This window comes from Apaloderma vittatum, unplaced genomic scaffold (assembly GCF_000703405.1).
Source record: "Apaloderma vittatum isolate BGI_N311 unplaced genomic scaffold, ASM70340v1 scaffold5389, whole genome shotgun sequence".
In the NCBI taxonomy this organism is placed as follows: domain Eukaryota; kingdom Metazoa; phylum Chordata; class Aves; order Trogoniformes; family Trogonidae; genus Apaloderma; species Apaloderma vittatum.
Window position 1 is genome coordinate 119,789 of NW_009734595.1, and position 21,776 is coordinate 141,564.

General features: G+C 37.9%; 1 protein-coding gene across 1 annotated transcript in view; it reads left to right on the forward strand.

Moving 5' to 3' along the window:
* ASCC3 (activating signal cointegrator 1 complex subunit 3) overlaps positions 1-21,776 on the forward strand; it is a 138,582-nt gene that overhangs the window by 103,436 nt on the left and 13,370 nt on the right. The window contains exon 25 of the mRNA XM_009876339.1: positions 12,774-12,998. Coding sequence (XP_009874641.1) covers positions 12,774-12,998 — 225 coding nt within the window. The remainder of the gene's footprint in view (positions 1-12,773; positions 12,999-21,776) is intronic.

The following is a 21,776-nucleotide window of genomic DNA, read 5'->3' on the forward strand; positions in this document are numbered from 1 at the left end:
TTTTTATGGCATCAATAAGAAAGAATTACATTCAGAGTGAGAAAATATAAAATCTTCCCATCTCCGATACAAATGACTTTGTAATCTCTGATTAACAGATCTTTTTTTCCTCTCCAATCTTCTTACTCAACTTCTGTCATTACTTGCCAGTTTAAAAAAATGAATCAATACCCAGGAAAGCTAAAATAAAACCTATTTTAAAGTTGAAGATTTCTGACATACATTTCCTACGAGGTAGGCCATAAGACAAGAACTGCGATCGTGGAAATAACAGAATATCTTTATTTATTTATTAAGGTGTTTTTATTGCAGTGCAGAGTCCAAAGGAAAAACTTGTGCTGGTGTATATATCTGTGGTAGTTGAAGCCAATAGCATCAGGCTATATGCCCATTTCAAGCAGCTGGTTTAATAAGTGTTTCTGTCACAAAAATGAGGGAATAAATTCCTTTAAATGGAGCTATAGATGTAGTTATAGTGGCAAAACACTCATGAATACCAGGGAAAACTATTTTGATGAGCCAGGAAGCTGTTACACTTGTATCTGCCAGAGTAGGTAGGAGTACTGTCTCGGTTCTGTACTTACAAATGTGAACGCTGGCTGCCATCTGTGGCAAGTCAGTGCTTGTCCTTGGTGTATACCTGCTAGATGCAAGTTCTGTCATCGCAGCCTTGGTTTAGCTGACTGCTTAAAGCTGCAAGCAATTCGCCCGTGCTCCATTTATTTATTATATACATGCTTACTGACTTGTTTATTTCAGCACAAAAATCTTTTACTTGCCACTTGGCAGTTAGAATTGTAGCCATCGTCATTATGTGAGATTTCCAGCTACGCTTAGTTGTCTCCATGCAGCCAATACTTTGCAGAGTATTCATATTGAAAACAAAATGGCTCTTTTTTTCATGTCACATGGCTTGATTTTCAAATATACAGTATATTTGTTGAAATAATGTTTGTGTGTGTTGAAGCAAAGCTGATGTTCTACACTGCATCTTTATTAAGGTAAAGCGGAACATTTTATAATGCACAATGCTGCTTTGATACGTGGCTGTGCGTTCTCATGCCCCATGTACCCCAGAAGACAGTGTTACAAGCTCGGTGGGCCTTTAGCAAGTCAGTCCCAAGCTGTAATTAAAGTGCAATAGGCAAATTTAAGCCATCTGGAGCCGGCAGTTCTTTTGTCTTCACTGATTCCTAGTTATTGCCTTTACTTCTGATAGAATTATACTGTTGTGCTATCTAATTATAGCAGTTACGGTTATATTGCTGATGAATTTGGTTTTGCATAATTCAGTTCACTTAGTGACACCAGCTCCGTCAGCAAAGAAGTTCTGGCTCAGACTTGTTAAACTGCTGAGAAAGAGGATGGCATTTTGTAGCTTGTTCTCTGATTGGAACAGAAATTTGAGGATAAGAATTTGTTTGGCTGAAATAATTACATCATACAAGAGTGGTATCCAGCATATACTGTTCCTTTAGCACAGTAGTTTTTAAAAAAAGGACATAGGAGGATTACTGATCAGTCCTTAATGAAGTATCTGTCACTTATATTTTCCTATTTACATTTAGATTCTTTCTTTGTCTCATTCTTTACTATTTTTTTTCCTGATGGAACCTAGCTAGCTTCAGAATTTTATTTTAAATGTTGGTGATATATATTATAGCAGATGAACTTTTAAGAAATCAACCTCTCCTGTTATTTAACTAGTATTTACAAGATGCTTTATTTCACAGTTACTTAGGTAGCTCATGCTACTTATAGTGTTGGACAAAATTGCAAAGGGATTTTTGCTATTGAACGGCCAGAACTTTTCTTAGCATTTGAAAAATTTAGTATGTAAATTTGGTATAGCATAGTAAGCTTGCCTTTAGGGAGCTAACAGTTGCAGATTTTCTTTACCCTTGCAGCTTGATGAATGTGGGCCAGGCATGTCGCAAAATATTGGAATTGTTGCATGTGAAAACTGACAAATTATGCACTTTTCTAAGTAATTTTATTTGGAATGATATTCAAATACAGCTTTCCCTAATTTGCAGTAGATTATTGTCCTATTTCCTACAGAAGACTCCAATCAGACATCACCAATTTCATTGGGTTGCCCACATACCAACTTCCCACTACCTTTCCTTTCTGTCTTCCAGTGGAAAAGACTAGCGAGCTGGCAGAGATTGTTCGAAGTACTAGTTTTCAGAAACAGAAAATATCTCAAGTCTATTCCTCTTGCTTTAAAGAGTTAGAAAATGACTAAAATCCCTCTCACAACAGGTCTCTTAAATCCTTCTCCTGTCAAGGTGAAGGCATGCCACTATGTTGACCCATATTTATTTAGTGTGTGTATGCATGTCTACTTACAAAATACTTTTAGGTACAACTGATAATACAATATTAAGAAACTTTATGTTAAATGTATTAAATAATTGAATGCACAGTATTCTGTAGACTGATGAGATGAATTCCAACTGGTTTATCATTTGCTTAAGGCAGAAAGCAAATGTAAACAGCATGAGATGTAGATGATAGATTACTGTTTCTTTTGTATATGATTGTCTTAATATTTACTATATGCAGTCATATAAGATGCTAATTTTAAATACTTCTTTAGCTATAAGAATGCATGTTTGCTTTCTCTTGATTCACACAGAACAGATGGATGCTTGACTGCCTGCTAATCCACAGCTGGAATGGTTTCAGCCGTTTCCACGTTGCTGGGTTAGAGTGGCTTTTCTAGTGGACTGAGAGGGCAGCAAGAGAGGGATATCATTATTCATCAGTATCCCAGTGGGATCGCTGCCAGCAGAGATTAATTTTTTCTGTTATGCTTGTAAAACAAGCTCAGGTGGAGTCTCTAATCCTCAGGGCACGGGTGGCAGATCAAGGAAGATGCTACAAAGCTAGTTAATTTTCAGATTCTAGGGGAAACAGAAGCTCTGTTAGATGTATAAATACATGATTGCAAATTTAAGTAGCTCAAATCCAAATGGGATCTTCCTAGACATCTGGTACAGAAAATCTCTGTTTTCTTTGTCTTTTAAAAGAAGTTCTTAAAACTTTACACCAGAGGCAAAAAATCTGCAACACTCTTAATCGTCAGTTGCCTTTCCGTTTTATTTTTTTTAATGCAGCTCTTACAGTGTATTTTAGCTGAATGCCTTTATTTACAGGTGGAAGAGGTATGGTATAAGTCTGTGTAGGAACACTGCGTTTTACAGTAGTCTCACAAATTTGTGTGCAGAGAACATCACTGAGGAATATTATCACTTGCCATCCAAAAAAGGGTTAGATCTGCCCTAGGAATGCATGGTGCATCCCAGTCAGCAAATGGGGTGTCCTGTTAGAGTCAACTGTGGTTACAAGGGCAGTTTTTGCTATGTTACTCACTGCATCAGACCTGTGGTCAGTCATGACAGAAATGCTGATAGAACTTCCTTCAAATCAAGCGCACCAAAATGCTGACAGATTGTCTATTTGTTTAATAGACTTCAAATATTTTTCCTTTCACTGATTGTTTTGTTTCCTTGGTGATTACCCCTCTTCCCCACCCTTGTAATTAGCAGTGTCTTCCATCTCTGCATTACCTTGTAGCTCTTGAGTTCTTCAAAACATTGGGTCAGATTTTCAAGCAATGTTAATCCGCAGAGTTACACTGAAATGAGTGGAGATGTGCCAGTTTTTATCAGCAGGGAACCACCCTTATTGAAATTTACTTGCAGCAGCTGTCACTTCCTCTTACAGTTGTGTTTTTTTATTATTATATTACACTATTTTCGTTTAAAAGTGCTCAGAGTGAGACCAGTAGCGTTGGCTTGCTGAAAAGACATTGTGCGTGGAGGCACCTTCCAAGATTCCCTTCTATTTCTGCCAGTTCATATTGTTCTTCTGTTATTCTGGGCTTGAGCCTCTCTTGCACAGAGGCTGCTTGTCATTTCACCACATGATGACAGGTATTCACGCCTGTGAACTTTTTATTCCCTTTTGTCTCTGGTCACATAGTAGCCTAGATCCGGAATTTAAGCCCGGACAAAAATGCAGCAGTGTGCATTTGTGGCTCCCCACTAGGGGAGCTACCACAGGTCAGCGGATTTGAAATCCGGTTTTCAACACACAGAGCTTTTACAGCTTGCCATTAACATATACAGTGTGTACGGGCCCCATTTCACATGAAGAATGAGTAGCACTGACTCCTGTCTCCATGCAGAGTAGCATTAACTTAATGCAGAGATCTGTTAACTTCTTCCCTGGGTCTGGGCTCTGTGCTGGAAGATCCCAATGGAGGATCAAAGCCAAAGATGGAAAATGACTGATGGCTTTCCCGGGGAAAGCCGTGTGCCAAGATTTGCTCTTACAATTTTTATTGCTATCATCATCTCAATCAGTGGTCGAGCCAGCTGATTCATCCAAGCTCGACTTCAAACTTCCAAATGGAACTGCAGTAGATTCCTCATAACAATCAGACTTTTGAATGTATACTCATAAGAGACTTTCCCAGTTTTGTGTTAGCACATTGCTGAGTTCGTCCACTGAAAAGCTTTTCTGTATTAGTGCAATACAATTAGTTTCAGTACAGCCAAAAGCATTTGGGTTTAAAGCTTTCCTATAATATGACTTGAGATTACAGGGGAAGAAAGTTGTGGGTCACTGCCTCATCTAGGTCTTAAGATTTTAAAAAATGGAGTGACGATAATGCCTTCAGAATGTGCAGGTTCAAAGTGTTCTTATGAAAAGTAATAGGAAAAGTCAGGCATCTTGGAGAGGCAAAAATCTCAAATATACTATTTCCTATGATAAAATGTAATAATTCTCTCACATCACTATAATTCATTTTATAAATGGAATTTATGCCATTCCATTTATATTTATTTGCTCTGGTCAAAGTAACTTATTCTAGGTGAATAATGTGTATGCCATACCAGTTTCAGATGTTTGCTCTTATTTTTGTCATACTTCAGTCTTATTTTGCTTACAGGCTTACTTATGATCAATAATTTCACTTAAAAACCTGAGAGTGAGCTAAAGCCAGCTCTCTGAAAGTTGGACAGGCTTAATACTATGAAAGCACCTGCACATTTGAGAGGAAGATGCATGAGTTTTAAGAAGGGGATTTATTAGGACTGGCCAAAAATGTAGTGCTGCATTATGATTATGATCATAGACTTTATAAAAGAGGGACTGTGAGAATTAAGACTTAGAATCATTAATTCATTCTTGTTTCAATAAGTTTTAGTAAGGTATGCAAGTTTTAAAAAAGAAAAAAAGATATTATTCTGAAACAGAATGGTTCTGTGCGTATAGTTTTTACCAGTTGGTAAACCAATTACAATTATTGTATTATCTGTTCCTGTATCTTCCTGTACACTGAAACCTAGCTCTGATATGCTATGGGAACCTTAGGAAAAAAAAGAGAAATCAACTTTCAAGTTAGTATAGAGGTCCTAATAACTTTTTTCCCCATGTCAAATTATTGTTATTTTATATAATCCTCCCTCTCACATGTGCTCGCACGCTTGCATTTCCTTTTAGCAACTCCATGCTGATGCAGAGGTCTGTAATTTAACTTTGTACTTCAGAAGTTCCCAGATCTGCCAGGTCACCCTCTGCCACTGGTAGCTAATATTGCTGACCTCCTATTGCTCTGTGCGCGGTGGCAAAGGTCCCTCAGACTCCTGACCTCTGGTCATCAGGAATGTCATCAGTAGTTTGTCGTTTGGATGTTTTAAGAGGTGAACTTGTGAAATCTAAACCCTCCGGGGTGTTTTTTAAGTGATCACTCAACTGTTTCATTGCCCTAGCTTGTACTTTTTACGATGTCTATAACTGTAAAATTTGTGATGTTTTTCATATGCAGCTCCTTAAAAGCAAAAATCAAACACTTGTCTGTTTAAAGGGAGAAGTCTGAGAATACAATTATTAATGATATCTCTGATCACAAACATGAAAACTTTGTAAGAATCTTAAGAAATTTTAACTTGTATGTTCTTATAAAATATGGTTGTAGGTACCATTACTGAAATGTGCCCATTTAAAATCCTGAAAGATAGTTACAAATTACTTTTTTAAAAATAATAGATTTACGTAATTGCACGTTTATGGGGTTTGCAAGTTTATCTCTTCAGCTTCTCATACTCAGCTTGAAATTTCCAACACATCCTCTAGTAAAGTCTTAAATCTAGAGACAGAGCCCAGCATACTCCAGCCTTACTATTTTGCTCCTGTGGAGTTAATTGGGTTAACTTTGTAATTTGAATTCTATACTTATTATGTTGTTGTTGTTATTTTACATGTCTTTTATCTGTAAAAATGCATTAACCACTAATTAGATAATAAATAAAGAAGTATTCATTTCAAAAAGATACCTGGTGCTCCCCATCCTATGCATACCTGTTTTCCTCCTGTCATTTTTTCAAAAGTAGCGAGTGCTCTGACAGAGTACTAGAGAAACAACACATCGTTTTGATTCTGTGATTCTATTATTTTTCTATTACCCAGACTGGAGCAGAGAGTTAGGGCAGGCAGAGTCCCCAGCGGGAGCGGAGCAGAGCCACTTCCCTGCAGCTGAGAACAGCTGCTCCCCAGGGCTGCGGCTCTGACTCCTCTGCACCCCAAGGCCCCAGGGCTGGCAGAGGGTTTTTCTTTCTGCCTTTTCTCCTTGCTTTTCCTTCCCTCCTGGAAGGAAGGGATGGGAAGGGCCCCTTGGGAAAGGAGCTGCGCTGTAGGACTGGCTGTGGTATGCTGGGTGGCATTGGATGGCACTGCCACAAACACATGTGGTTGGCAGGGAGAAATGTTATATGGTGTGTGAAGGCAGGGACCTTGTTTAAAAATGGTCTCTCTGATGAATTTACAGTATCATGTAGTAAATATATTCTAATCTTGCCCGACAGTTTTTGTTTTCTTCTTTTGCATCATGCTAGCCACTCTTCCAGATCTCTGCAAAACTTCAGCCTCCTCTGTTGCTTAGCAGAGCTTGCCAGGCTGCCCTAAAGATCTGCAAAGTCACTTCTGCAGAGTTTAAAAGTATATTTTTGCATGTGTAAAACAGACTGAGGAAGCTCGGAATATTAATTAATATCTAAAGAGTGGGTGCAAGGAGGATGGAGCTGGACTCTTTTCAGTAATGCCCAGTGACAGGACAAGGGGCAACGGGCACAAGCTGGAACATAGGAAGTTCCATCTAAATATGAGGAAAAAATTCTTTATTGTGAGGGTGACAGAGCACTGGCACAGGCTGCCCAGAGAGGTTGTGGAGTCTCTTTCTCTGAAGACTTTCAAAACCCACCTGGATGCATTCCTGTGGGATGTGCTCTAGGTGATCCTGTTTTAGCACGGGGGTTGGACTAGATGATCGCTGGAGGTCCCTTCCAACAATTTTATGATTCTGTGATTCTTTGTGCAAGTGTCTGCTGTCTAAAAGAGGGCTTCCAACCTATATATCCCTGTGTTACACAGCAGCTGTAATACACTGGTAGAAACTACTTTTGTTTTTCCTTTTTGTCTATAGTCTGATTCTTGAAAACATGTATCATGTTTGTTCTTAAAATTTATTACTAGTAATATATGTTTATAACTGTCTTTAACTAGGATATTGTCGTAGACTTTTTATATCTAAGAATAAAAAAAAACAGCCAAAGATTTTAAAATTTGGATGTTTGAATTATGTCCCATAAAACTGAGCCCAAAGCATATACATTTATAGGCTACCAATAAACTCCTTAAAATTGGGAATTTATAATGGAACCACTAACAAATATAATTTTCAGTGCGGTAACTCCAGCAAGCACTTCTGCAATTCCATTTTTCGATCTACTTGACTTTTTGGAATGAGCTGAAAGACAACTTATAAGTATGTAGTGAATTTGGGCGCTTTTTCTTTTTTTCTCTTTTTTTTTTCTTAAGCACATTTATTTGTTTTCTGAATAAGCTTGTTTCTGTTCCAGCTGCTTGCCGCAATATAGCTGTGTAAATTTAATGTCTTTACTTATAAATCAAACTCATATTTGAAAATGTAATGACAAAATAGAGTATAAATATCTTCATTAATTTAAATAATTTTCATAATATATACATGTATGATTGTGTCACATAGTATGGTCTTGTGCTCTTGGGAAGAGCACAGGCAAAGGAAGATTAACTTGTGAACTTTAGTTAAGTCGGTTTTTGGTTTACTTCTAATACAGTTGACAGGGTCAAATGAAACTTCTGTCAGCACATGAATGGGGAGATATATATATATATCTCTAAAAAATTGAAATAATTTCAAATGTTTTTAAGTACAGAAGTTGAAGTATCCTCAAAGAAAAAGCTTAGAATTTGTGAATCTACTATAAGACATTATATCTAGTTACCTAGGTACTCACAAACTATCAGTGCTTGTTATCTCTCTACTTCAGCAATGCTACTTTTCTCTGCCCTGTACCAAGGGTACACAGGTAGCACCCAAATGAGGGCAGTTACAGACTGCTTTGGAGGCTGGATTCCAGCTACTCCCTCTGCACTGTAGCTCTGTGTGGAAGCGATGGGCCAGAACGTTGCACTAAAGTAATCTGTAGCACTTTGTACAATGGAACAGAAAACAATTATATAATCGTATTATTGTTGAGCTTATATTTGCCTATCCAGTTACTTAACGATCAAAATATGCTGTTTTCACTTGGAAAAACAAATCACATATTGACATACCCTGGAATTTCTGATAGCAGAGAACTAAAATTTACTTCATAATGCATTATTAGTGTTAATTGCTGAGCAGCTGTAAAAAAGCCATGTTTATTTGTTGCAGATTTTTTTTTCATTCTGTGCAAGAATGTGTGATTTTTGCAGTCCTTCAGCATGAACTCAGACTGCCAGAAGTTTGCGTAATTTAAACCAAGGTTCAGGTATAGAGGACGCAATTACTATCTGAGCTAAAAAAGATCCTTTTCTTCTTTTTTATTATTCTGGTAGCTACTTTTAGTACTAGCTTACTGCAAGATTTTCTAATTTTTTTTCTGGATAACAACTCTTTATTTTGGTATCAGATTTTCTAATAAATGTTTCTGCATCAGAAACTTGACCGAGGGCGAAACACATTGCAGGTTTATTAAAGCTGAAAACACGATCTGTTTGGGTTCACTATACCTATATGAAGAAATGGAATGTACAGGCAGTCAGTCAATTCTAAGGTAGTTTCAGTAACAGCATCACTAAAGAAAAGAGTGCTGGTTCAACTCTGGAATGTGAGAAACTATTTTTGGTTTGTTTTAGACCCTTGTTACAAATTAATCAACTGCTCTTTAAGGTCTAGGACTCATTAACTTTATAAGTTTTACTGTTCCCATGACTGAACCTGACTTAAAATATTCCAGTTTACTTCCGTTGCTCACCTTGATTCCATTTCTGTCTGTGCTCCACAAGTATCTTCTTCTCTCTTGTAGACAGATGGCAAGATGTAGTTACTTGCAATTTAAAATATTTCAGAGGGCTTACATGTGGTATACATTTATAATTCAGCTCTCACTATAAATCACTACTTTCAGCCATACTTACACATTTTGTGGGTAGAAAGGAAATCTGGGGCTTTTTTAAGCCTATGGACACTGTGGAGCATGATACTCACCATGTTGTATACCTTATTTAAATTTTAGTTCAGTCTGACTCCTTAAATGCCTCACAGTACCTGAAAGCTGCGGAAGAATTATTTTTAAATGGAATGAGTTATTTACTTTTAGAACAATTTTAACACTTCAGATAAAGGCTGATGGTAAACTGCCTATCTGGAGCACAATGTTGCAGACAGAACTCTAAGATGATTCTGTGGCTGGTGTTATGCAGGAAACAGAATTCAATTATCAGAACAGCCCTTTGGCCTCGTAAAATGTAACTATCGAGTTTTTGCAGGTATATGTGCAACATTTCTCGCTGGCAAAGCAAGTTATGTCTCCTGTATGACCCTGCACCACATGCAGGTTGAAATATAGGTGTGAGAGGACTCTTACACCCTCAGAATGATGCAGCAGTCCATAATGCCCAAAAAGAAGACATTACTGGGAAAGTCCATCACTGACCTATAGAAAAGAGAAATGTGATGTGACTACCAAATACACAGTTGCGGGAACCGTAGCTAAAATTCCTGGTATACTCCAAGTTATGCTTGACTGTCTAGATGCTTGTAAACATATCCACACACGGTCTGCAATAGTCTTGATTTAACGGAAGAGAAAGGGAAAAATGCACAGCAGTGTTTTGTGGTTTAACTACAAAGTTTGTATTAAGTTTCCTGACTTAGAATGAAGATTAATGATTGATAGTAATTTGATCTGTCTCCTCGCCCATGGAAGTAAGAATGACATTCAAATGCAATGTACTAAAATAATGTATATTATATGTTGTGTGGCATAGTTGAAGCCATAGCCTTTGCAGAACAGATTGAGATTCACAGTGAAAAGGAAAACTAAAATGAAAAATATTGAGTGAACAGCAGGGCCCATTTGAGGTGATTACAAAGGATGTTTCTTTATTCTGTCTTTTCTTGTGCAACCTGAAAACAGTAGCAGGGGGTTACAAGCAGAGTTCATCAGAGAGTTGTCAATCACTGTCATTTAACATTTTGCAATGGAAGATGTCTTTATTTAAGGACAGCTGGGCAAATCAGAGAAACAGATTTGCAGTTAGTAGTCTGTCCAGCCTACGCTAAGCAAACAAGGACAGGGCAGACATACTGGCCTCTCACATAAAAATATAATGGACTCTGCTGACCTCAGTGCCCTCCATTCAGCTTCATTCTCAGTTGTATAAAAGCTTCACTACCCATTCTCAATTTCCTTTAATTACCTACATGATGCAGATAAGAAAATGAACCTCACTTACTTACAGTCAATGATCACAAACAGGAAATTAAGTAGGCAAGTTGTTTAAAATAAGAGGAGTGTTTTGGAGGTAAATAAAACATGTGCTGGGGAAGAATTAGGGAAAACGCATTTTCCAGAGTACCAATTGGTCTGGAGTGACTTGGCTGATCCTTCTTTTTTCTGCTATTTTAAACTGCAAAGCAAAACTAAGTAAAAAATCTCCTTGGTAAATATTCTTTTAAATATCTTTGAAGGTGAAGCCAGCTAAATAAAGAGTGAAGCAAACATGCAGCCTTCTATAGGGCTTAAAAAGATTGTGACCTTAGGTTCAAGGAATAAATGACCACAGTTTTCACAAGAGATCTAGGAGAGACATCCAGGATTAAACAGCCGTTGTCTTTAGTCAGTCTTCGCTTCTAATCTACAGTCGAGATAGAAAATAAATTAGTGACATTCTGATTTTCTTTACGAATCTTGAATTGTCTAATATTTACCTTTCCTTTTACATTTATATCACAGTTTAGTTGTAGTTTCATTGCGCCATTGAGGAAAATAGAAAATTTTGAGCTATCAGTTTCCAAGGGGGTGAAAAACAGCTATACAACTGGTTTTAGGAATTGTCAGAAAAGGTTCTGTGTGTTAGGATATTAATAAGTGGATACAGTGCTTTGCAATTCAGTTAGATAGTTCTATTAGGTGTTCTAAAATTCCCATTTTCTTTAGCTCACTCTGCATTGGTTACTGTTGTGAATTTTTCATTAATATGGATTTGCAGAAGTCTGACTGGAGATTGAAGACTAAAATGCATAATATCTTATCTGTAGTTTAACAGGAATATAAAACTCTGACCACTTTAATTTGATGGTCTCTGCTAAGCCCACAGCTTATAAGACATTGCTTTCAGGCTAACCAAATTACTTTTTTTTCTATGACAAAAGAAATGCACTGTCTTAAATTACAGATGGAAAAGATATCACATGTTATAAAACTCTTACTTTACTTGCAAGTTTTATACTTTAGAAAGATCGTTCTCATTCCAAACAGAATATGTACACATACATGCACAAGAGGATTTTGTGGAGGAAAAAAAATTAACAGTTAAGTCACAGAACTGACTCCTCATCCCAAATTACAGTTCTTAGGATGCTTCTGTTGAATTTTCTTTCTTTCCGAGACAGTGGACTTCCCTAGCAGGAGTGTGGACATCAGTGCTCTTGCTGCTAGAACAGTCGTACTCTCAGCCTCAGGGATGTTGCTGCTCATAGCTACATTTAGATTACCTGTTGGTGTGCAGCTCCTTTTTGCAACAGTGAGAAAGTTCTTAGGCAGCTTTCGTTTTGGCATGAATGGTATTAGTCCCACCCCAGAGCACAGAGGATGGTTTTCAGCACCTACTTATAATTTTTACTCTTTGCTTTGATCACTGATCATCTGCTGCTTAGACACTGACTGCTCAAAATATTGAAAATATGTTTTAAAAGAACCCTACTAGAGCTATTTCAAACCTGCTCCATTTTGAATACAAAGAGAAAAGTAGAAACCCTGAAAAACTGAAAATGTGAACTACTGACTTTTTTATAGCTAACCATGCGATATTTTTGTGAGCCAGCCCGGGTGGGATATCTGTAGCAGGTCATCTCAAATACTGAGTCCATCCAACAAATGTATTAATTTCACTGCTTTTATTTTCTTCTTCTCTGATACTCAAATCAGCTATGTGGAAAAAAAAAAAACAAACCTGTAATTGTGTGAATATTTACGAATATTTTACTGGCTATTGTTTTACCACACGTGATTTTAATAAATAAGTACACTTTCTCAACACTAAAATGCTGCTATTTTAACAATGAAATCTAAGTGTAGTAAATGAAATGCGTGTACTTTTGATGTCCCAATAAGGAATAATTATTCTTCTAAAGTTAAATACAATGGTTAATTTCTTATTTTTTTAAGAATGCGGAGGAGTACACAGATCTGCCTGTGAGACACAATGAAGATCAGATGAACAGTGAACTGGCAAAACATCTTCCAATTGAAGTCAATCCCCATTCATTTGACAGTTCACACACAAAAACACACCTCCTGCTGCAAGCCCACTTCAGTCATGCCATGCTGCCTTGTCCAGATTATGCAACGGATACAAAGACAGTGCTGGACCAAGCGATTAGAATATGTCAGGTAAAGTAATGCATTTCAATATTTAACTCTTGTTGGTTTACTGTTTATTGTTAGTTTGTTGTAATATTTTGAATATAGAAAAATTTGAATATTTCTTGCAGTCTTGTGGAGAACTGGTACTACTGTTTAGGGAGGAACTAGATGCCCATGGAGATGCCCACTTTACAGAACTGGATGTAAACAAATTCAGGGTAAAAGACCACAGTGCTCTGGGTGGAGGTATCTGTTGCCATAGGGCTCACCTCTTCTTTCCTCTGTACCAGCTCCCTATCTCTGCATCGTGGAATGCTGTACGTAAGTCATCCCTGCATGGGTGTCCTCCCTGCAGATTGCTATGCTGACCTCCAAGAACATTGCTATGCTGACCTCCAAGAACCTGTCTCCTATGGGTACATTTTATTTTTAGAGCAGCCAAAAGCACTGTAGTCACTGCCAGGCATAAATAAAACATGTTTTGAAATGTGATTTGGGATGAGAGGGTTTCGCTAGCTTGGAGAAAGATAAGTCTTCTACTTCCCCATTATCACAGAGTCAGAGAGCACGCTTTTAAACACAGATTTGAAAGTCAGTCTGGAGGCTTGTGACTTTTACAGTTGTACTGCAGCCACAACCCACAGAAACTAAACTGACCGTGGAGAGTACTGGTAACAAGTGATCCCATGCACAGCTGCATGCCTCAGAAGAATTGTAAAGCAGCAATTTGAGTTCAGAACAGAGTGCTGCGATGTCTGAAAAGCGCAGGAGTTAGAGCTACAGCCACCCCTCTGATTCTGCTGGAAAGGAATAATACTCTCTTTAGCAGAACTGGACAAGGACTTATTCACAGGTTCTTGAAGAGCAGGTGGCCTTCCACAAACTATTCTTTTTATCTTCCTTGGTTCAGTATCTGTAAAATAGGGACAGTAATTCTCTATTCCTACAGGTTTTGTTTGATCAAATTTTAATGTCTTCAGTGATCTACATGTCAACTATCAGAATGAGGCTTTGATCTCATTTGAAGCCTGTTGGCAATATGATAACTTCAAACATCATTGTGTCAAGCCTACCGGTTTGTAAACCATTCCATGAGAAATTATTAATCAATGCTCTAGACAGGCACAATCACGTGGGCAATTCAGTGTCCAGTGACTTAGGTGGGTCTTAACCTCACACTAGCAAAAACTGCAAGTTTGTAGTACTAATATCGAACAAAGCAAAACTAAAATTAAGAAAAGGCAAGTAAGAAGCAAATTACACCACGGATGTTATTGTTGTACAGTCCTAAACTTGGCAACCAGCAGTGCTTGAATACAAGTCTACTCTAAATATTTCAAATCAATGAAATCACGGTGTTTAAAGTTTCAATGAATAAACAGTTAGTATTCATAATACTCAGTTATGAACAGAGAATAAGGTCAGTTACTCAGGTGAGAAAATTCACATTCTTTTCAAAGAAATCACATGCTTAAAGCTCATTTAGACATTTGTAGAATTAGTGTTTGGGGTGTAATTACAAATTTGGAAAAAAAAAGTTAAAGATACTTTTCCATAATTATTTTGCTCAATATTTATCCTCCTTTGCTAATAAATTATTTTTTAAACCATTACTGCCTAATGGGTATTACAGAAGCAATAATCCCTCCGAAGAAGAAGAAACCCTAAAATACTCAACAGTTCCTTTAAATTGAAGTAGAGTTCAGAAGAATACCATTCCATACTGTGCGTTGACGCGCCTTCAGTTAACTACTACATAATGTTACATATACAATCATCTTTTAAAAAAAATTCTCTCTAAAAAAAAAGTGAGCATTTTTGTATGTTGAAGTTGGCACATGGTTTACATCTCTTGGGAGAATATTTGTTCCATCTTATTAGTCACGCTTTCCAAGCGGAGGTTAAAGTTCCTAGAATCTAAGCAATAGACAGGGTTACACTTTCAATACTGATTGTTACCTTTTTCCTTAGCACTGACCTGCTGATGAACTCTGGGTCAACAGAGGTGGAAAAAAAGATGTTAGTTGTGAGAAAAGGAACTGAACCATAGAAGGATCCATTGATAAACATATTCAGTGAGCGATGTTCTGTGTGTATGTGAGCACGCGCTTGCACACCACCAAACGTAAAATTCGACAGTGAGACGAGAACTGGGTTTTGAGTTATGTTGAACTTTTGTTTATTTATTTACAAAGTACTTTAGCTGTTAAGGTTGTATAGCTAACCTTCAGATTGTGACCTGAACATAAACTGTTATTTTTGCTGGCGGGTATGTGAATGACAGACTTCCCATATCAGCACTGCTTTTCTGTTTGCAAGAAAGCAAGATCTTTCAAAGAGCTTTTACAAGTGGTCATATCTCTGTGGTACATACGTCCCAGATCCCCTGCAGAGCAGATTTGCTGTCTCTAGCCACAGTACGTAAGCAAGCCTCTTTCCATCGCAGAGTGTTAAACTTCTCCACTCTTCTGAATCAGTCTTCTCTCCCATGGTTTCTTTCACATCACACCCCTTGTGTCCTCACTCCCTTTCCTCCAACATCTCTGGGCCTTTTTCATCACTAGAGGCTTTAGGCTGAGTAGCGCTAATGGTCATTCAGAAAACTGTGTTAACAGCATCAGATAGACAAATGTAGCTGATGAATTTCAGGTAAGATTCCACTCTCTTTTAATAAAAAAAATAAATATGGAACCACTCTTAAATTAATTTTTCTGAGAAGCCTTAGAAGTTTTGGTTTTATGTTGGAATTCTCTTCATCTATACTCATGGCAAAATGATAGATGTCATAATCATTTAGTGGAATCTGAGCAGTTGTGGTGCTGGCTCAGTAGAAGGATGTAATTGCCAACATAGAAAATGGAAGAAGTATATTCTGTTACAGTTTTCCTATAGTTTGCATTTGTTAGGTATAAAGGGAGTTCATTATAGCAAGATAAAATTTAGAATCTGTTCACCCAGGATGAAATACAGAATACTTTTGCTTTTACTGCAAAAGTATGGAGAATAGCAATATGTAACTAATGAATGGCCACTGAGGCATTGACTAGACTGAAGAAATGTCCCTGCTCTGCACTGAAAAGCTCAAGTCAAAGACTAACAAGTTTGTTACCAGCGACAGGCTGCCATAGATACAAAAGGTTCCCATGGCTCAGAACATCTGTCATGACTTCCTGTGTGACCTTGGCCAAGTAACTTCATTTTTATTTGTCTCTGTTACCTTTAATACAATTACAGGAGACTGTATATTCTCTTCAAGCCTAGCACTCTACATTATTTTTACTGAGAAATGATAGAGGTGTAAGATGGTGCTGAGCACTCCAGTAGCTGCTCAAAATCAAACACTTCTCCACTTCTTGGGGAAGAACATCAAAGAATAGAAATCATAATGAAATGATTTTTCAGATATTTTTATAGAATATAATTAGTATTGTAAAGACAATTCCTCATCTTTTTTCCTATATCTAAGAATATGTGAAACAGACTAAATCTAATCTCTTTTTCACTTCTTTTGTCAAGCCTTATATTTTGTGACTGTGTATTCAGTGATCAGTTCTTACTCTGCTGTTCTAAGACTATCGCCTATATTTGCATTAATTGAAATGGATAATTGAAGCAGTAATACTGTCAGTCTCAGATTCAGCAGGGCAGTCTCTTCTCAGAAATAATGTGACAGTTGCTGGCTTTGCATTGGGATTGGCCACAAGCCTCCACTTGTGGTATAATCGTTGATAAAATATTTTAATATTGCGAGGAGCAGAACTGCCATGGAGCTCAGCCTTAACCTTTGAGAAGTGTTTACCTATGGATGTGTTAAATGCATCGCAGTAGGGTAGCTGTGCACTGAGAGGAGATGGACATGAAGTCAGATCCCAAACTGCAGAATAAAGACTAGTTTTCCCAGGAAACATGCGTGTCCCTGAAGCGAGGACCTTGTAACACTGTCACTGATGGCCTGCCTTTCCCCATTGTGTTACTCCTCCGCAGAATCTAATTTTGACAGAACAGAAAAAAAACATTTTGGGCTAAGCCCTGCATTTCCTTAGCTGGACGGTGATGTGCGTAACACCGCTTTACCCATTCTAAAATAGTTAGAGTAAATAAGTTATTTCTGGTCATTTAAATTGCAGCTTTTGCTACAGTTGTGCTTATGAGAATCATCTTTGTGGTACACGTTCGAAGTGGTCGAATATTGCACAGGTGTGCTGCCCAATTCAGCTTTTAAGAGCTGGCTTATGGTTACTCAGCTGGAGCTCTTTCTGGTGGATGGTGGTTGCTGTATCTACTGCTCTTCACACAAAAGGTCCTTTCCAGAATGACCTTTTCTGGCCATATCAGCTCAGCTGTAAACAGCAGAGGTGCCTGAGCTGAAGTTCCTGGATTAAAAGAAGGAGAATGTCCCTCAGCTCTGGACTTCTCATCCTCCCCAAACCTCCTCAGTTTCTAATAGCCACTAAAAACCATTGAGCCATATCCTTCTCATCATTTGTTTTCCTGCCTGTGAGGAAATGGAGAAGTTCTTAAAGATCCTACGTGTGTTTTGAGCTCGTACGTCATGTGTTGTTAGTGCAGGTGTGCCCATTACATGCTGCAAGGTGCTGGGAGTTACAGGAACTGCCCATTTTACAGTTGTATGTGTCTGATTTGTCCAGAAGCGAGGGATAAGAAACAGATAATTGCTTTAATGGGTGCATTGGCAACTATAAATAAATGGGCAGCTTTACTGAAGGAAGGGAAGAGAATCAAATTAACTTGAGACTGCAGAGGATTATTCCGAAACAAGTGAAGAGCAGAGGCTGTATCTCTTTAGCTACTACACTATTTCTTTGTGCCTGCGAGACTATTCTGATGATAGCACCATATTTGCAGGTTTACGTAAATCCTAGCTGCTTTCGTGATCTTTAAGGTCCCTTCCAACCCTGACAATTCTATGATCAGATGGCTATTATTCCATGTTAGGAGGGTGGAAATAATAGAATAATAAAAAAAACCTTGTAGTGGATATACCAGACAGTAATGCTCATTTGTAGATACTAAACAGCAATGGATGGCTTTGTAGTGAGAGGACCTGGACATGTTGGGAGGTGATTTGCTGCCTGATGGTGTTTTATCAGTATATATATGCAGGGAAGGATATGGAGGGTTACCTTTGTGGCAGTAGTGTTGGGTTTTTTGCTTGCTACAGATAACTGGTGAACTGGTGTATGGAAGCATCTTGGTGACTGTTTAATGATGACTTGGTGCTGCTTATATAGAATCCCTCCCCCACCCACCACAAACCTTTTCCCAGTTGGGGCTGGAGGAAATGAGTAATGCTTAACCCATTTGTGTGATCAATTCACTTAAGCAGCTACTGTGAAATGTTAATCACAACTTTAATTTGTACTGCATTAGCATTTTGATTAACTTGTAGGCTTGCTAGCACACTTGAAGCACTTTTACTCATAGTTACAGCTCGGAAATGACTTTTTGATTAATTAAGTTTGTTAGACAGCAGCTGAGCTTCCTGAATGCTAACCTTATGGGGCTAAAAGTTCAGGAGAAAGTTACTGGGAATAACTGTTGCTGTTGAAAAGGATTCTTGTGAATGCACTCAAAAAGTCTTAATTATTGACAAAATATTACATTACTACTTTGAAACTGACTAAACTCTAAAGAGTGCAGATTTATTATGAGAAAGATGTTGTGTATTTTTCATGGGTTTGGTAGATTCATGCAAAATTTGGAAAAAATGCCACCTTCAAGACATTGTTTGTGTTGGGAAACTGCAATTTCTTGCCAAGATTTTTATCAAATACATTTTATTGTATTTATAGTTCACTAGCATAGTACAGAGTATCAATTTATTAATTAATAATTTGAAAACATATTGCATATTGGGACCCAGCAAGCTCTAAACCTGTTGAGTTATGCCCTACTAAGTTTACATTGCTGGTATCACATTCCATAGCTGGTTTTATCACTGTAATACTATTAAGAAAAAAAAAAAAGTCAGTAAGAACCCAAGGGTTGCACTCCACTAAATGTAGGCAGTCAGTGATTTGTCCTTTCCCTGGTTCTGATCTTACTAATACTGTTACTATGGAAGCTAAAAGATGAACACAGGGATGGGAAACTAACAAAGCAGCTAGGAAGGTTGTAATTTGCATACATCAGTGAGACCTTTACAATGATGGGAGATTGAAGAATTAGTCTCTCATAGGGGGTAGCAGAGCATATGGAAGAGGGAGCTGAATATGCTTGTAAAAAAGACGAAGGGAAGGGGGATGCAGAGGGCAGTATAAAAGGAGTGCCTCCTGAATAGGATTAATTACATCTTATTCACTGTATCTCTGATAAAGGACAAACAGGGGGAGTAGGAGTGGTGTGTAGGCTGAAACTATACAGTTGGACGAGTCTGATTTAACTGATCTGAAAGAGCTCCTCCCCAAATTAATACGTCTCTAAAAAGTAATCTTGGACTAGGTATCCAAAGTGCAAAGGTTGTGTAGATACCTGCTGTACCAATATGTAGCACAGAAAAGGCAGTGACCGTAAAACCCTCTATAAGACTTCTTCAAATAAATTACAACTTTTCCAGTCAGTTGTTGTTTCTAGGGTATAGAACTTAACCATCATAATCATGATTTATATAAAAACATGAAACTTACAGTATATGGCATGCTTTAACATCTGGAAAAATATTTTACTTGTATTAGTATGATCTCAAGTCACATGTGGATTATAATATAATATTACATATTGGAGGGCTTCCTACATTGGAGGCATGTGCAAAAAAGACTTCTTCTGAATTCATAGTTTTCAGGAAAATGGATAAAATGCATACATGTTTGCATATTACTCTCTATAAATATTTGTCATATAAACTCTACTTCTAAACAGCTGCAATTAGGCTGCATTCTAATGATTTTAATAGATCTATGGATTTAAACTTGTATTTCTAACTGAAGCCTAGACAACAGAACGTAGCAAAGACAAGAGTAGGGATATTTTGATACTGGCACTTAATACTGGCATACTACGCACAATAGATTTAGATACAAAAATAGGTACAAAACCAACCAGCCTTAACTCTGCTCTTTGGTGGAACTGTGCAGTAACAGTTTGAGATGTTTTAGTCTTACACGGTTTATTTCTTTTAAATGTCGGCTTCCTTCCTCAAAGCATCACTGCAGAGTAAGACTTGTATTTGTTTGGCTGAGAATGTGCTGGATTTACATTACATAAACTTTCAAGTCTAAGGTGAAAGTCGTTTTTCATGGAGGGCTGCACATATTAGTGTGCCATCCTTCAATTTCCCAAATGAAGGCACTCAAGAAAGTGTCATAGTCCGAAGCACTGATACAAAAAAATAAAATTAATCATAGAATAATAGAATGTGTTGGGCTGGAAGGGACCTTTAAAGGTCATTTAGTCCAACCCCCCTGCAGTGAGCAGGGACAGCTTGAACTGGATCAGGTAGCTCAGAGCCCCAGCAAGCCTGACCTTGAATGTCTCCAGGGATGGGGCGTCCACCACCTCTCTGCGCAACCTGTGCCAGCGTTTCACCACCCTCGTAGTAAAGAACTTCTCCTGATGTCTAGTCTAAATATACCCTGCTCTAATTTAAAACCATTGCCCTTTGTCCTGGCACTACGCAGCTTTGTAAGCCGTCCCTACACAGCTTTCCTGTAGGCCCCCTTCAGGTACTGGAAGGCTGCTATATGGAGCCTTCTCTTCTCCAGGCTGAACAACCCCAACTCTCTGAGCCCGTCCTCTTAGCAAAATTGCTCCAGCCCTTTGATCATTTTTTGACAATCTTTTAAGAGTGGATATCTTTGAGCTATGTAACACACCGTCCATACGCCTGAAGTCCAAGTCCCCATCCACTAAGTCATTACCACCAGTGGCATCCCTGTAGGCAGTTACCCTTTAGCTGAGTAATCACAGATGTAATTCTCAGCTGGAATGGCGCTTCTTACATTAGCTTAGTCTCCTTAACTAGCCTCTGTATCCAGAGCAGTTATCATTGTTCATTTAGCTTTGTTGCCACTTCCCTTAAGTGTAATTTAGCTATGAAATATTGACATTTATATGTCCTATGTTTGCAATTACATTTATATGTAGTATTTCAGTAGAAATGCTTAGTATATGCGGAGTTATATGACAGGTGACTTCAACAGAAGAAATTATGCCAAGCAGTATGCAGTCTCTGTTAATAAGATGCAAGCTGTTTCATTTTAACACTTCAATAACTCATCTTAAAAGGAAAAAGCTATTTAAGTCATTTAAGTGGATCAGAAATTCTGCTGTTTGTACAGTCTCTGCTCCCCTGCCACCTACCCAGTCATACAAGAGTGATCCAGAATATCAGGTTTTCAAATGAAGGATGTGAAATTAATACCAAAACACTGTTAAAACTTTGCAAAAAGTTTCTAAAATAAAGGATTTTGTAGTCAGGATATTTCAGTTGCTAGACAGATCTCTTAAATAGGTGGGAGGTGAGTGGGGCAGATATGTTCATTATGGAACAATTTAATAACTGTTAAAATTCTGAGCGTATATTCAGAGTGCTTAAAAACACCAGAGAAAAGCAGCGTTTTGCTATCAGTGAGTGTGCCACACACTCCCCTCTCCCACATCCTGCCGCCGTCTTTGCTTCCCTCAAGCTAGGGAATTATAAACCATAATCTGAATTCCAAGCATCAGTAATAACTTTGGCTGGAAATAGACAGACTGTTAAATCTCAGCTTCACATTAGACTAGAAAGGTACAATTTGATCAGCTTAAATAAATCAGTACCTAAGGATAACCAACAACTGCTCCTGA